The sequence below is a fragment of the Barbus barbus genome (assembly GCF_936440315.1).
Source record: "Barbus barbus genome assembly, chromosome: 34".
Classification (NCBI taxonomy): Eukaryota; Metazoa; Chordata; class Actinopteri; order Cypriniformes; family Cyprinidae; genus Barbus; species Barbus barbus.
The window spans coordinates 2,353,481-2,371,518 of record NC_136762.1 but is presented as its reverse complement, the minus strand read 5'-3'; the positions used below and the strand labels follow the sequence as shown (position 1 = coordinate 2,371,518).

The window sequence follows — 18,038 nt, the reverse complement described above, 5'->3', positions numbered from 1 at the left end:
TTTTGTTTTTTTTTATTTTATTCTGTTCTGTTTTATATATATATTTTTTTCATTTCAATTTAGTTTTATTTTATTTGTTATTCTGTTAACTGTATTTTAGATTTTATTTTATTTTAAATGCTATCTTTTATTTTACGTTATAGTGCATGCTTTTATTTTGAAAAGGCCGGACCGGACATCCTGAGCGCGCTTGACTTCCGGCACCGGAAAAAGCGACTCGCGTCAACATGAACGAACAGCTCCGCAGCTGTCAACACAGCTCGAGACAGACTCAGACATCTCCGAGAACTTGAATGATATGATTGAATGAATCGTGTGCATTAGTGTGGTCCGTGTCCAGTATCTGCAGCGCAGGTTTGCTGTGAGTCCTGTCGGTGAGTGTGAGATAATACCGGAGACAGTGATGCTCTCGGCGCTCGGTGTGTTTCTGCTTCAGGCTCCTGCGGGAATCAGTGTCCGGATAATGTCTTACAGTGCGTCCAACTATAGTTACAAACACTGAGTTCAGAAGGACAGAGCGAAACATGGACACTTTCCTGGACTTCGAGGAGTGCATCAGAGACTCTCCTGCGTTCAGGTATTAATATCTCATTCATAATACACTGTATATTAATATCTCATTCATAATACACTGTATATTAATATCTCATTCATAACGCACCGCATGGTTCCTCAGATGTGCATATAGCAGACCCAATGCTAATCAAATGAGTTAATGAAACGGGTCGTGATGGGTAGTTGACATGAGATGCTAAACTCCATCTAAAACTATCTAAACAACATTTTAAATTAAATTGCTACACGGTATATGTGTTTAATTAATAATTAATTTTTCGCACTGCAAGTGTTGTACTGCAGCAAAAGAAGAAAAAAATCTAAATAATGCAAAATGAAGAAAAACTTAAAATGTCGAGCAGTTTCTTTTATTCATTTGAACCTAAAATGTTCATTTATAAATAAAAAACGGCTTATGGAGATATCATTTGTAAACTACCCATCATGCTCTTGGGCTGTATGGTGTATCAGCTGTCAGATTAATGTGTGTGTGTGTGTGTGTGCGTGTGCGTGTGTGTGTGTGTGTGTGTGTGTGTGTGTGTGTGTGTGTGCTTGTTTGCAGGCAGTCTCTGGATAAATGTGAGAGTGATGTTGCAGAACTGGAGAGCCGTGTGGAGAAAGTAAGATGTTCACGTATTTAAAGGGGTCATATACATTTTTGGAGCATTTATTTTTTTCCAGTCAGGTCCGCTGATAATGCCAGTGAAGATTTTTGTGCCAAAATATTTAAAATATTTTTCTTTTAAATTTTAGTTTATATTTTTAGATGTATTATGGTCATGTTATTATATTTTAGTTTATATTATAATATTATATTATAGTCATGTTTTATCGGAAATATTTAACTTTATACTTTTTATGTTTTATTATTTTGTATTATATTTTACTAGATTTCATTATAGTCATGTTTTATATTATATATTTAGTTTGTTTTTGTATTATATTTTATTATGGTGATGTTTTATATTAAATTGTAGTGTTTATATACACAGGTGCATCTCAGGAAATTAGAATATGGTGAAAAAGTTCATTTTTTCTTGTAACTTATTTCAAAAAGTGAAACTTTCATATATTTTAGATTCATTGCATGTAAAGTAAAACCAATTAATTTTGATGATTAGAGTTTACAGCTCATGAAAGTCAAAAATCAGTATCTCAAAATATTAGAATATTTACATTTGAGTTTCAATTAATGACCATCTCTACAGTATAAATTCAGCGTATCTCTTGTTCTTTGAAACCACAATAATGGAGAATACTCCATTTGCTGACCATGATATTACTGTGCTTGATTGGCCAGACAACATGCCTGACCTGAACCCCATATGGAATCTGTGGGATATTTTCAAGAGAAAGATGAGAAACAGTCAATCCAACAATACAGACGAGCTGAAGACTCAATAGTGCCTCATCAGAGCCACAGGCTGATCGCTTCCATGCCATTCCTCACTGATGCTGAGCCCCGACCAAGTATTGAGTGCATAAGTGAACATACTTTAAAGAACTTGAACTTTTCTGTTTTGCAAATCCTTTTTTGATTGATCTTAGGAAATATTCTAATATTCTGAGATACTGATTTTTGACTTTCATGAGCTGTAAGCTATCATCAACATTAAAACAAAAAAACTTTACATGTTATGAATCTAAAATATATGAAAGTTTCACTTTTTGAAATTAGTTACAAGAAAAAATGTACTTTTTCACGATATTCAATTTTTTTTAGAAGCACCCGTGTATACTTTATATATGATTATATATATAGTCATGTTTTATATCATTTTACTTTATATACACACACACACACACATATATATATATATTACATACATGCATACATGTATTACATTATATTTAATATTTTAGTTTATTTTTATAATTATTATTATATTATTTATTTATTTTATTATTATATTATATTATATTTTAAATTAATATTGTTAGACTTGATTTGTCATTTTATATTTTGTTTTGTGTTGTATTTTTTCATGACCATTTCCACAGATTATCATGTATTGATGTTCATCCAACTGTCTCATGTCAAAAGTTCAAAGTAAAATGATTTTCTCATAATCTTATGAAGCCCTTGTGCTCTCTGTCTGTCTGCAGGTGATGAAGCTGTGCGGTCAGATGGTGGAGGCAGGTCAGAACTATACCTCCTGCAATCAGCTCTTCCTCTCCGGCCTGGCCGAGTTTACAACGTATCATAAGAGCGACGGTGTTATTCTGGTGAGCACTGATGTCTGAAGGGTCGAGCTCTCTGATCAGACGGCTCATGCTGACCTCTGATTGTGTGTGTGTGTGTGTTTCTGTAGAATTGCCTGCGTCAGTTCAACCAGGGCTTGCAGGAAATGATCCAGTTTCAGACGGTGAGTGTGTGTATATGCATCGTTCTCTATGTACCTGTGCAATGCCAAAAAATATATTTGTGACCCTGGACCACAAAGCCAGTCATAAGGGTCAATTCTTTTAAATTGAGATTTATACATCCTCTGAAAGCTGAATAAATAAGATTTCCATTGATGTATGGTTTGTTAGGATAGGACAATATTTGAAAATCTGGAATCTGAGGGTGCAAAAAAATAAATAAATTGAGAAAATCACATTAAGTAATTCTTAGTAACGCATATTACTAATCAAAAATGAAGTTTTAATATATTTACGGTAGGAAATGTACAAAATATCTTCATTGAACATGATCTTTACTTAATATCCTAATGATTTTTGTCATAAAAGAGAAATGTATAATGTTGACCCATACAGTGTATTGTTGGCTATTGCTACAAATATACCTGTGCTACTCATGACTGCTTTTGTGCTGCAGGGTCACATATGTGCGTTAAAAATGATGTGTTTTCTTGCAGATGCTGTTTGATCAGACTCAGAGAGCCATTACCCAGCAGCTCACAAACCTGCTTTCACAGTACGTCACATCACACACACACACACAAACACACACACACACACGCATCTCTCTCACACACACACATCTCACACACACACCACACACACACAAACAACACGCACATACACACCACACACACACACACACACACACACACACACATCTCTCTCTCACACACACACACACACACACACACACACACAAACAACACGCACATACACACCACACACGCACACATTTCACACACACACACACACACATCTCTCTCTCACACACACACACACACACATCTCTCACACACACATCTCTCTCTCACACACACACACACACACACACACACATCTCTCTCTCACACACACACACACACACATCTCACACACACACATCTCACGCACACACACACATGCGCGTGCTCACACACACTTTCACTGCATTAAAGTGTAACGGTTTGTTCTCTCACAGGTTTCTGCCCCAGATTCGTGACACTCGCCGTGAGTTTGTCCGGATCGGAGACGATCTCGATGCCGCCGTTGTGAAAAACGCTCAGGTCGGCCGACACAAACCCGCAGACGCTGAGCGTGCGACTCACCTGCTGCTCGCCACGCGCAAATGCTACCAACACTTCGCCCTGGACTACTGCCTGCAGGTATTTCATTACCCATATTCTACATTTTCATACCATTTGGTTTTTCCCTAAAGTCCACATGAGTGTTATTTTAGTATCATAGATAAACTATCATAGTTTTTATTATTTTGAATTAAGTTAAAAAACAATTCATTTTAATTTGAGTTACAATTTGGTTAGTTAGCTGTGTTTTTTTTTTTTAAATCATTGTTATTCGTTTTCTTTTCTATTTTATTAAATATGGCTATATATTTTTTATTTATTTTTTAGAGTTATTTTAGCACATCAACTTAAACTAAAAATTAGAAATGTTGCCTTGCAACTAGATGAGAAAAATAAATGTAAGGTTTATAATAATAAAATAATCTTATTTTCAGGTTTTCTGATTTCAATTTATTTGAGTAATTTGGTTGTTTTTGCTATTGCTATCACTTTTTAAAATAAATATGTTTTTTTGGTTTTTGCTTCAGTTTTGTTATTTTAGTACATCATTTTAAACTAAACTAAAAATGAGAAATGTTAATGTTGCCATGGCAACTAGATGGAAAACAAGTTTAAGGTTTTATAATAATAATAATAATAATAATAATAAAATTTTATTTTTATATTTTCCATTTTTATTTTAAATTTAGTAAAAAAAAAAGCTTTGTGGGTTTGTCATTTTTATTCTTTTTAAAAATGTTTTTGATTTTTTTTTTTTTTTCAGCTTTAGTTTGTTATTTTAGCATATCAAGTTAAACTAAATGAAAAATTAATAGAATTTTTCAAGTAACAAAAATGTTTTTTTAATGGATTTAGTTTTAGTAATAGTTAACTATAATAACTCTGTCCCACATATAGTTTTAGTCATCAAAACCATTTAGAGCCAGTAGGTTTGTTCTCTTGGCAGAAGAGTGAAGTTTTATCAGTACATCATGCAAGAATGAAGCTGATTGGCTGCTGCTTGTTGTTTGTTTTGACTCAGATCCTGTTTACTTTGGACTGAACTCATGTTACACATCACTCAAATATCACCTCATACGATCTTTTAAATCTTGTTGTTACTCTGATAATGTCATTATGAATCATGAACATCATATTTCACAGTAAAATAAAACCTTTTTTTTTAAGTTAATGTTTTTTCCCCAATATTTATGTTGTAGGTTTAAAATGTATGTATTTATTGGGGAAAAATAAGCTAGTGGAATTTATCCTAGAACAGAATAAAAAGGAAAAAAATTATTTATTTTTATTTTATTTAATGTTATAATATATTTTAAATAATTTTATTTAGTTATATATTTTATTATTTTACTGGGGAGATTTTATTCCAGATAAATTTCCCCAGAACAAAACAAAAAGAAGCAATATTTTGTATTTATATATTTACATTTTTTCAAATGTTTATTTTTTTTAATTAATGTATTTTATTATTTTAAAACTTTGAGAATCTGGGTGAAAATGACCCTGAGAAATTTCTCCAGAACAAAATAAAAATAAAATGTATTTTTGTTTATTCGTTCGTTCATTCTCTTTTATTTGTTGTTGTTTTTAGGGAGAAATAAAATATTTAGTATTTATTTAATACATTTTTAAACATTTTATTAGGGAGAAATTCACTCGGACAAATTTCCCTAGAGCAAAATAAAAAGGAAAATTTTTTTTTTTTATTTATTTGCTATTTCTATTTGATTAATTTCATTATTTTATTAGGGAGAAATTTAACCAAAACCACTTTCACCAGAGAGAAATGTCTTGTTTTTCTTCTTTTCTTGCAGTTGAATAATTTCAAGGTCCAACAGAAGTTGGATATTCTGAATTCGGTGAGCTGTTCAGAAAACTGAGTTTGTAAATACAATATCATCTTGTAAAATGACTAAAATCATGTGTTTTGTTTCTCAGGTCTTCTCGTATTTTCACGCTCAGTGCACGTTTTTCCACCAGGGGTTCGATTTGCTGAGAGATCTAGAACCGACTATCAAGACGATGGCCTCGCAGGTCACACATAAACACATCAGATATTCATATATGCACAAAATAAAGGCTTTACATGCACACACAGTGTTTTATGGATATTGGAGTTAAATATGAGTAATATCTGTGTGCAGCTCTCTCAGCTGTCGTCTGACTGCGCTGCCAAGAGGAAAGACCTGGAGAACACACACCTGCTCGTCCAGCAGAGAGTGAGATAATAACGCTCGCTATAAAATACTGATGAGCACAGCAAAAACAAATGTGCAGTTCAGTCTGAGTCTGTAGACTTGAGGTCATTTTTATGATTTTATATAAATAGATTTTAGCAGGATTTGCAGTCTCTCTCTTCCAGAACAACAGACTATAATATTAATAACATCATTTTACGTCAATGAAATGCTCTTTGGAATGAGAACGTCACTAAATTATGAACACCACATACTGCTAAACATTATTTTCTTACTCTGCATTTTTGTCATGTTGTCAATTATAAATGTCTAAAATCTTTAAATCACGATGCATTTGCTTGAGATGCATTTATGCTTAAAACAAGAAAAAAATCTTTCAGTGAGGCAAGAAGATTAAACTTGATTCAAAGGGAAAACCAGATTTATTTGACCCCACTGACAGATTTTTTTTTTTTTTTTTTTAAGCATAAACTCAACTTAAATTTAAACAATTTATCAGTATACAAGGCTTAATGTCTTGAATCAGCTTCTCAAGTAATTATGAAGTATCTTGGTTTAGGAATATTTTTAATTGATTTGGATATTTGTAATAATAGAAAAAAAGAAAAAAATACTTTTTGCAGTAATCAGATCTGGATACTCAGATTTTGACTATTAATACTTATTTATAACAATGGTTATAGTTAGCTAGGAAAAAAAGGGAAAATATATATTATACACACATATATATATATATATATATATATATATATATATATATATATATATATATATATATATATATATATATATTATACACACACAAATATATATATATATAAATATATATTATACACACACACATATATATATATATATATATATATGTTTATATAATAATATATATTTCCCCTTTTTTTCCTAGTTTATATATATTTATTTATTTATTTATTGTTTTACTTATTTTACTTATTTAACTTTACTTATATCTAAATAGTAAAAATATAATTGTTTTTACATTTCTCAAGTACTTAAGTACTAAAATAACTATATAAAAATGTAAATGTTAAATTTAATATAAAAACCTCCACAACAAAATGACTAAAATTTGACTAAAATTAAAGTGAAAACAGAAAATATAACAGAAATATAAGTAAATTAATGATCCTAAATTAATAGTGTTGATAACTTACTTTTCAACTGCATGTATATCAACATGATTTTTTAAATTGTCAAACTTCCATCGGTTTAATCATAGTGAGTTTTGGTAGTTAATCTGTGTTTGGAAGTTGATCTTTTGATCGTGTGTGGTTTTTAATGGTTGTGTGTTTGGTAGGATGCGTCTGGAGAAGCGGTTCTGGTCTGTAACCCGTCTGACGGAGGAACGATTCAGGGATACCTGTTCAAACGCTCTCGCAAGAAGAACAAGACATGGAAGAGGTGACAGACCCAGTGCTGAGATGCTGTCTTTGAGATTCTATTATATCTTTTATTAATATTTAGAATTTGCTCATTTTATTTTTTATTTTATTTAATGTTGTAATCATTTGTCTTTTTGTTTTTGCTTTTAATAATTGTGTTTGTATCATTTTGATTAGTTTCATGTTCATTTTTTATTTCAGTTTTAATTATTGTAGCTCATCAAGTTGAATAAGAAAATTAAAATTGCCTCGGCAACTATTTGAAATTAAATAATTTTAGTTAATTTTAGTTAAATAAGTTAATTTTTCTGGTCGACTAGTAGTCGTTCATTTGAAGCATTAGTCGACTAATCACACATTTATTAATAAAGCATTTAAATCATTATAATGAGCTCTTAATTGCCTACATAGCCTAATAAGCGCACCGCAGAAGTAATTATGAATTAGTCAGGGAAAAACAGTAAGGAGGCTACATTAACATTTGAATAATTCACTGATAAACTAGTGCTTTCTTTGGTTGTATCTTAAGAGATGAAGTCGGCGACACTGATTCGTCATCTCCGCAGTAGTGCATGCACCTGTATGCATGTTTCATAAAGATACATAATCAGGGAATATTTGTTTTCCATTTCAATTGGTTCATTTGAAAGTATACATTTCGCTCTCTATAGATATGTTTTCATGTACGTTAGGTAAGTGTAGACGGAGGTTCGCGCTCAAGTTCACAGAATGAGAAGGCAGAAAGTGCATCCTGTTTGCTTTCATTATTTTACAAAAGCACAATGATTTGTTGCTATCATGAGTGCACATAAATAAATGTAGTCTTTACAGAGTCGAAACCTCTTCTGGTTCACTAACAGTTAGTCGACTATTAGGGGGCACAGAGATCTGTTTACATTAACATATCAATGTCAAGTGCTGAAAAAATGATGTATTATTAACAATGGTTTCTATCTCTCAGGTGCTGGTTTTCCACTGAAAATAATCGGTTAATCTACTCAAAATCACACAAGGTAAACCATCCACATCAGTCTAGAACTGGGTCTTCATGTAGCTTGTTTCTCTTTCACATTGTGTGTGTGTGTTTCAGGAGCCGCCGGTGGTTCTGTTCGATGATCTGCGTCTGTGTGCGGTGAAATCTCTGGATGTGATCGACCGCCGTTTCTGTTTTGAGCTGCTGTCGGTGCAGAAGTAAGACGATGAAACATACATCAGTGTGGCTGTAAAATCTGTCAAATGTGTGTTAAAATGTGATAAACTGATTCGTAGCTGAAAGCATTATTTTGCAGTCCAGTCTTATAGTTGAATGATGCCTGTTTATAAAGACACAGATTTGGTTTTCTTTAAAAGGCTGTAAGGTGTGTGTGTGTAATCATGTGTTTGTGTGCACAGGTGTTGTGTGTTACAGGCTGATTCAGAGGAGCTGAAGTTGGCGTGGATTAATGCTGTTCAGGGCTGTATAGACTTGGCGTACCGCGATCAAGTAACAGAACAAAACACTCAGGTACACACATACTTATATAAAATATATATATATATATATATACAAACCCGATTCCAAAAAAGTTGGGACACTGTACAAATTACGAATAAAAAAGGAATGCAATAATTTACAAATCTCATAAACTTATATTTTATTCACTATAGAATATAGATAACATATCAAATGTTGAAAGTGAGACATTTTGAAATGTCATGGCAAATATTGCCTCATTTTGGATTTCATGAGAGCTACACATTCCAAAAAAGTTGGGACAGGTAGCAATAAGAGGCCGGAAAAGTTAAATGTACATATAAGCAACAGCTGGAGGACCAATTTGCAACTTATTAGGTCAATTGGCAACATGATTGGGTATAAAAAGAGCCTCTCAGAGTGGCAGTGTTTCTCAGAAGTCAAGGTGGCAAGAGGATCACCAATTCCCCGAATGATGCGGCGAAAAATAGTGGAGCAATATCAGAAAGGAGTTTCTCAGAGAAAAATTGCAAAGAGTTTGAAGTTATCATCATCTACAGTGCATAATATCATCCAAAGATTCAGAGAATCTGGAACAATCTCTGTGCGTAAGGGTCAAGGCCGGAAAACCATACTGGATGCCCGTGATCTTCGGGCCCTTAGACGGCACTGCATCACATACAGGAATGCTACTGTAATGGAAATCACAACATGGGCTCAGGAATACTTCCAGAAAACATTGTCGGTGAACACAATCCACCGTGCCATTCGCCGTTGCCGGCTAAAACTCTATAGGTCAAAAAAGAAGCAATATCTAAACATGATCCAGAAGCGCAGGCGTTTTCTCTGGGCCAAGGCTTATTTAAAATGCACTGTGGCAAAGTGGAAAACTGTTCTGTGGTCAGACGAATCAAAATTTGAAGTTCTTTTTGGAAAATTGGGACGCCATGTCATCCGGACTAAAGAGGACAAGGACAACCCAAGCTGTTATCAGCGCTCAGTTCAGAAGCCTGCATCTCTGATGGTATGGGGTTGCATGAGTGCGTGTGGCATGGGCAGCTTACACATCTGGAAAGGCATCATCAATGCTGAAAGGTATATCCAAGTTCTAGAACAACATATGCTCCCATCCAGACGTTGTCTCTTTCAGGAAAGACCTTGCATTTTCCAACATGACAATGCCAGACCACATACTGCATCAATTACAACATCATGGCTGCGTAGAAGGAGGATCCGGGTACTGAAATGGCCAGCCTGCAGTCCAGATCTTTCACCCATAGAAAACATTTGGCGCATCATAAAGAGGAAGATGCGACAAAGAAGACCTAAGACAGTTGAGCAACTAGAAGCCTGTATTAGACAAGAATGGGACAACATTCCTATTCCTAAACTTGAGCAACTTGTCTCCTCAGTCCCCAGACGTTTGCAGACTGTTATAAAAAGAAGAGGGGATGCCACACAGTGGTAAACATGGCCTTGTCCCAACTTTTTTGAGATGTGTTGATGCCATGAAATTTAAAATAAACTTATTTTTCCCTTAAAATGATGCATTTTCTCAGTTTAAACATTTGATATGTCATCTATGTGGTATTCTGAATAAAATATTGAAATTTGAAACTTCCACATCATTGCATTCTGTTTTTATTCACAATTTGTACAGTGTCCCAACTTTTTTGGAATCGGGTTTGTACACACACACACACACACACACACATATATATATATATATATATATATATATATTCTATAAAATTTTGTCTTTCATCTTTTTGTAGCAATTGTTTTTATTTGCATATTGTGTGTGTTTAGGTGAAGCAGAACTCCGCCCCCGCGCCTGTTCCGGACCCACCCCCTCACCCTCCCGCTCTGTGCGTGGCTCTCCGTGGCAACGGTAACCAGCGCTGCTGTGACTGCGGGGAGGCGGAGCCTCGCTGGGCCAGCGTTAACCTCGGCATCACCATGTGCATCGAGTGCTCGGGGATCCACAGGTGATGTCTGAACATCTGCTGCGTTTAAATCATGCACTACTCCACCATCTAGTGTATGAATTATATAAGGTTATGTTGTCATCCAACATCAGATTCTAGATGCTCTTTAGTATGTAATTAAAGCTGACAGTTGAGTGCATGAAGTATTGTTTTGTCGATTAATTAAGTGCATCATTCAGGCATTTAAAGTGCACTTTTTCAGTATTTATACTAAAAATGGTATATAATAGCGAATTGGGATGCACCTTGAATGTTAAAGTCCAGCCAGGGTTATTATAGTTAACTCTCAGTGGTAATGGGAAGTTTATTTTCCGATTTCATATAGTTTTCATTTTATTGTGTAGCAATATAATATTAAATATAAAATGAATATTTTTGTTGTGTATTAACAGGACACAACATTCTGTGTAAACAGATCATTTGTGGTTTTATTAGTAGCATTACTCATGAACTCTATGATATTGAATGGGTTTATTTGTTTAAATGTGATGTTGTTGGTTTGTGTTGACAGGAGTCTCGGCGTTCATCTGTCCAAGGTTCGATCGCTCACTCTTGATTCCTGGGAGCCAGAACAGTTAAAGGTTTGTCATTTCGTCTGAACGGCCTGATTTCACTTTTAATAAACATCATTTGAACTCTATCAAAATCTCTGATATACACCATCACTCCAAAACCTAGTTACAGCAATTAGTGCCATTGGTTGATCTGCGTCTATAACTCCGCCCCCACAGCTGCTGTGCGTTCTGGGTAATGGAGTCATTAATGGCATTTATGAGTGTAACCCAGCAGATGGACTGCAGAAGCCCAGCGCAGACAGTCCACGGTCTGTTTCTCACACGTATGTTGTTATATATTAAGCTCTCTGAATGTATAAATGATTGTTGTCACTGTCTCTCTCAGGCAGGATAAAGAACAGTGGATCCGGTTTAAGTATGTGGAGAAAAGATTCATGGCACGTGATCCTTATGGTTCTGATGCTGGTGAGAGTGTTTGTGTTGTTTATCATTAATAAATAGCTTTTAATATTCTTTTAAATTATAAAATATGCTTTCGATTTAAATAATTATTTTTATTATTAAAATAATAATTTTAATTTAGAATAATTTTATTTATAATTTTTTTTGTATAACTAAAAATTATTTTATTAATTAAAGTAATGTTTAAAATTAATATATATATATATAGTTAAATAATATAATTGCTTTAAATTCATCTGTTTAGCTGTGTTTTAAATTCATTTGAAATCAATTTCTGAATCATTTAAAAAGTTCCCTGTTTTATTGTTGTGATTATTTTTTTTATGATTATTTTACTTCCTTCTATGTAAAGCACTTTGAATTATCATTGTGTATGAAATATAAATAAAATGCCTTGCCTAAATAAATTATATAATTATTTTAATTTATATAATATTTTACTAATAAAATACTGCATTTATTTAAAATTATTTAAAATTATTTCAATTATTAATATTTTTTATATTTAAAATAAATTTTATTTAATTTTAAAATGATTTTAATTAAATAATAAACATTGTAATTATTAATTAAAATATTGTTACAATAAAATGTAAAACTACATTGATACAATTAACATGCTTCTATTCATTAAAATAATATTTTTTCATTAAAATAATACAATTATTTTATATAAAATAATGTTATTGTTTTAATTCCATCCATTCATTCTTCAGACCGCTTCTCTTCTGTACTAGGGTCAGGGGATGCGGCCTCGGGATAATTATTTGAATGATTATTTAAAATAATGTAATAAGTTAATTCTAAAAATTGTTAATATGAAATATAATATTTTAGTATTATTACATTTACATTAAACGTTAAATGAAATAACAGTTAACTGAATTCTATTTTTTTTATTATATTAATTATTTGAATAAATTTTTGTCATAGAAACAGTAAAGCTACGGGCCGGTGAGAGGCTATATAAGGCGTCGCTAGGCGGTGATCTTGTTGCCATGGCGACGGCGCTGGCTGATGGGGCGGAAGTGAACTGGAGTAACCCTGAGCAGGAGGGACGGACGGCTCTGATTGGTTCAGCCATCGGGGTGAGTCCGAGTGCTGTTTAGTGTGTGTATGTGTGTGTGTGTGTGTGTGAGATTAGCGTCTTCAATGACATTGTGTGTGTGTTTCTGGCAGGGCTCGCTGTTGGCGTGCGAGTTTTTGTTGCAGAACGGCGCGAATGTGAATCACAGAGATCAGCACGGACAGGGAGCTCTGCACGCCGCCGCCACCTACGGACACACGGGGTACATCATCGCCTGGATTATCAGAGCCACTTTGTGCACCGAAAAGCTCACAAACATTTATTAAGCAAGTAAATGAGTCCGTTTTCATGGGATGTGATCTTTAATGTGATGCTGTTCTGTGATTGGTCGCTTCAGGCAGGTGTGTCTGCTGCTCAAGAGAGGAGCCAATCAGTACGCAGCTGATGAAAAGGGAAAGGATCCGCTCAGTATCGCCATTGAAACCGCCCACGCTGACATTGTCACTCTGTGAGTGATCAGAGTGTGTTTGTGTGTGCTGTGTGTGCTAGAAATCATAATTGATGTAGTGTGTGTGTGTGTGTGTGTGTGTGTGTGTGTTTCAGGTTGAGAATGGCTCGAATGAATGAGGAAATGAGGGATTCAGAGGGATTCTTCGGATCTGTTGGTAAGATGTTATTGTTATTTTTGAATTCTATAAAATTGTTATACGATCCAAAGTAACAAAACAAAATATAGAACCATTACAACTTTCTCACACCAACATTAATTTAATATAATATAATAATGGAATGAAAAAACAGTAATTACATATGGTGAAGGCACTGAAATTCTGAAATAGTTTTATTTAAAAATCTTTATTTAAAAATTATATAAAATTTTTAATTTAATTAAAACAATTTTAAATGTATTCATTTTATAATTTAAAATATTAAAATTAATATAAAAAATTTATTAATAAATATCAAACATTTATAATATAAAATATTATTGTAATTACATAATTCTAAATTACAACTGACATTATTTTAATTGCAAATATTTTAGTTAATTAAAATCTTTTATTTATATATGCATACATAAATGCATACAAATACAAGTAAAAATATAATAATATTAATAACAATAACAACAACAACACACAATACAGAACCATTACAACTTTACCATACTGTATAATAAAATTTAAATAATAATGGAATAAAAATTAATAATTACATATTTATATGGCGGCATCATAGTCATATTAAATAATTGTATTAAAAATAGATAAATTAACTATATAAAACTATTTTATTATTTTCATTAAAATAATTTTTATTATACAATACTATCATATTTACTAAATTTAAAATACAAACAATTATAGTTTTAATGACAAAATATTTGAATTGAAATCAATTATTTATATATACACACAATTACATTTGAATGTGTAAAAATAAATAAATTAACAGTAAATTAACAGTATCTGCTATTGTTTAAAAACAACAAAAACTTTCATAATACCTTCATAATTTAACATTCCAGATTTCCTCATAATCTGTTTATTAAGCAGAAACATCTCATAAACCCCAATCAAAAGTTTTGTTTATAGTGAAACTTTATTAACAACAAGCACAAATTCTTCTTGTCGCTTTTTCTCAGGAGACGATGAAACATTCCAGGATATCTTCCGTGATTTCAGTAACATGGCGTCACACGACCCGGAGAAACTCTCTCGCCGTCAGTTCCTCCGCGGCTCTGAGGATGAAGAGCGCGACGAAGAGGAGAAAAACTAGAGAGGGACCGGAAGGTCAGAGGTCAAGTGAGGTCAGAGGTCACGCTGCTGCACCATGGGGCAAGGGAAAAAAACAAAAGAGGGAAATCTTAATGTTGCAACTAGTTAAAAACTAAACATCTGCTCTGAATCTCTGAGTGTGGGACGGTTAACGTGACTGATACTCCGTATTAAAGTGTGTGTGTGTGTGTGTGTGTGTGTGTGTGTGTGTGTGTGTGTGTGTGTGTGTGTGTGCGTGCGCGTGTGTGTGTGCGCGTGTGTGTGTGTGCGCGTGTGTGTGTGCGCGTGCGCGTGTGTGCGTGCGCGTGTGTGTGTGTGTGTGTGTGTGTGTGTGTGAGGCGATACGGTCCAACTCATTTCATCCACACTGACTGTTCTCCTCCTGATTTTAGGCTGTGCTGTTGGTTTTACTAAAGGTTTTTATATCGTGCTGCAGTGAAACACGCTTCTACGCTGAACTTTGAAGGACATTCACACTTACGGTGAATATTTAGGATATTGAAGTCAACATGAAATCAGAACTGACCCTGTTTACGTTCTGAATGCATGTTTCTGGTCTTACTGTGAATGATTCATCAGTGCATGTTATTCTTTATGCATTATCAAAATGTATTAACATCTTTCATTTTGGCTCACTAATCCTTATTTTTCAACTTTCTATAATATAGAGACACTTTTCATTATCCACACCTTCCTTGTGGATAAAATCAAACCATTTCACAGATTTGATCTTGTTTAATATCCTGTTTTATTGAGTATGTGTCTGATTAAGACAGTAAAATGGATTGGGAATGCAGTTTCGTGTTGACTTTAAATGCACACTGAATAAAAATAAGTACATTAACGGTTATAGCAATTAATATCATGTGATACACAATATATTAATATCATTGATGTCTTATTCTAACTAATGAATTAAAAGCTATTTAACTATGAAATGAGTTATGCAAATTCTTTGCTGTCTGGTTATTTTCAGTTTCACTTTTTCATAATTTTGATAGAGACACAATAGAAAATATTACATTTATTCATTTAGCAGACGCTTTTATCCAAAGCGACTTGCAAATATTAAATGACTAACTGTATATGTCGGGAGAAAATATTTCACGTTGAGAAAAGATTGATTAATAATAAAGATTTCATAGTTTTCACTGCTTTTTTATTAGAAGAAATAAATCAAGTCTATGTACATTTTTACATCCATAATAAAACGATTTTCTTAAACTATTATATTTTCACTTATCTATAAAATATTTTACCCAAAATAAAAAACATGTTAATAAAATAAAATGTGTATATATTTGTTTATTTGTTAATATATGTATGTAATTTATTTAATATAAACAACAAGCATCTGAAAATCAAACAATTATTAATTAAATCAATAATCAGGAGTCTAAAAAAATATCAAAAATCAGTTGGCAAATTCCTAAAATGTTTTAGGAATGAGGACTATATGAGATATATATATATACAGTATATATATTGTAATGAAAATTACATTGTAAAGTTTATTTTATTTAAATTATTAAAAGAGTTCAGATGCAAAAGCCTCCAAATGCCATCAGAAATTTTCTTCTAAAATGAGCATTTTTATCAAGCTCCTATATTTATGTTCAGTTATTTCACTTTAATTGCATAGAAAAGGACGTATACTTTGACATTAGAGTAAAATTACTGAACCTAAACATAGGAGCCTGATAAAAATGCTCATTTTAGAGGAAAATTTCAGACTATTTCAGTTATTCAAATTAAAATTATATAATTATTTACATTATTTTAAAATAGTTTATATTAAATTAATGTATTAAGACGCAGCTCATTGTTGTTTCTTTACATAGAATGAATATATATGTATATGTGTCTGTGTGTGTGTATATATATATATATATATATATATAGGTACATCTAAAAAAAATTGAATATCGTGAAAAAGTTAATTTTTTTTGTAACTTATTTCAAAAAGTGAAACTTTCAAATATTTTAGATTCATTACATGTAAAGTAAAACATTAAGTTTTTTTTGTTTAAATTTTGATGATGATAGCTTACAGCTGATGAAAGTCAAAAATCAGTATCTCAAAATATTAGAATATTTGCATTTGAGTTTCAATTAATGACCATCTCTACAGTATAAATTCAGGGTCTCTCCTGTTCTTTGAAACCACAATAATGGAGAAGACTGCTGACTTGGCAATGATCCAGAAGACGAACATTGACGGCCTCCACAAAGAGAGTAAGTCACAGAGGGTCATTACTGAAAGCTGTGGCTGTTTACAGAGTGCTGTATCAAAGCATATTAAATGCAAAGTTGACCGGAAGGAAGAATTTGGGTAGGAAAAGGTGCACAAGCAACAGGGATGACCGCAAGCTTGAGAATACTGTCCAGCAAAGCTGATTCAAACACTTGGGAGAGCTTCACAAGGAGTGGACTGAAGCTGGAGTCAGTGCATCAAGAGTCTCCACGCTCAGACGTCTTCAGGAAAAGGGCTACCAAGCCACTTCTGAACCAGAGACAACGTCAGAAGCATCTTACCTGGGCTGTGGAGAAAAAGAACTGGACTGTTGCTCAGTGGTCCAAAGTCCTCTTTTCAGATGAAAGTAAATTTTGCATTTCATTTGGAAATCAAGGACCCAGAGTCTGGAGGAAGACTGGAGAGGCACAGAATCCATGTAGCTTGAAGTCCAGTGTGAAGTTTCCACAGTCAGTGATGATTTGGGCTGCCATGTCATCTGCTGGTGTTGGTCCACTGTGTTTTCTGAAGTCCACAGTCAATGCAGCCATCTACCAGGAGATTTTAGAGCACGTCATGCTTCCTTCTGCTGACAAGCTTTATGGAGATGCTGATTTCATTTTCCAGCAGGACTTGGCACCTGCCCACACTGCCAAAGGTACCAAAAGCTGGTTCAATGACCATGGTGTTACTGTGCTTGATTGGCCAGCAAACTCGCCTGACCTGAACCCTATAGAGAATCTGTGGGCTATTCTCAAGAGGAAGATGAGAGACACCAGACCCAACAATGCAGATGACCTGAAGGCTGCTATCAAAGCAACCTGGGCTCCATTACACCTGAGCAGTGCCACAGGCTGATCACCTCCACGCCACGCCGCATTGAAGCAGTAATTCATGCAAAAGGAGGCCCGACCAAGTATTGAGTGCATATACAGTAAATTAACATACTTTCCAGAAGG

The 18,038-nt window shown here is 33.4% G+C and overlaps 1 protein-coding gene across 2 annotated transcripts; it reads left to right on the top strand.

Moving 5' to 3' along the window:
• Positions 1-186: 186 nt before the first annotated feature.
• On the top strand, positions 187-15,794 carry LOC306854246 (arf-GAP with coiled-coil, ANK repeat and PH domain-containing protein 2-like). 2 transcript variants are annotated; one of them, XM_079392099.1, is made up of 23 exons: positions 187-577; positions 1,118-1,175; positions 2,662-2,781; positions 2,868-2,921; positions 3,417-3,475; positions 3,920-4,103; positions 5,840-5,884; positions 5,964-6,059; positions 6,170-6,244; positions 7,539-7,642; positions 8,585-8,636; positions 8,714-8,814; positions 9,016-9,127; positions 10,886-11,064; positions 11,576-11,645; positions 11,796-11,887; positions 11,965-12,044; positions 12,975-13,129; positions 13,221-13,330; positions 13,466-13,576; positions 13,672-13,733; positions 14,714-15,065; positions 15,185-15,794. In XM_079392099.1, exons 1-22 carry the CDS (start codon positions 525-527, stop codon positions 14,845-14,847), a joined length of 2,106 nt encoding a protein of 701 aa, XP_079248225.1. In that variant the 5' UTR covers positions 187-524; the 3' UTR covers positions 14,848-15,065; positions 15,185-15,794. The 2 variants fall into 2 exon arrangements, with proteins under 2 accessions (XP_079248225.1, XP_079248226.1); XM_079392100.1 differs by lacking the exon at positions 6,170-6,244 and having other exon boundaries at positions 15,185-15,793.
• The last annotated feature ends 2,244 nt before the right edge of the window (positions 15,795-18,038 follow it).

Excerpts from the sequence above, each read along its gene's own strand:
- LOC306854246 (XM_079392099.1), top strand. The coding sequence starts at position 525 with ATGGACACTTTCCTGGACTTCGAGGAGTGCATCAGAGACTCTCCTGCG. Across the intron at positions 3,476-3,919 it reads CTCACAAACCTGCTTTCACA|GTTTCTGCCCCAGATTCGTG; the intron begins GTACGTCACATC and ends GTTCTCTCACAG. Across the intron at positions 5,885-5,963 it reads AGTTGGATATTCTGAATTCG|GTCTTCTCGTATTTTCACGC; the intron begins GTGAGCTGTTCA and ends TTTGTTTCTCAG.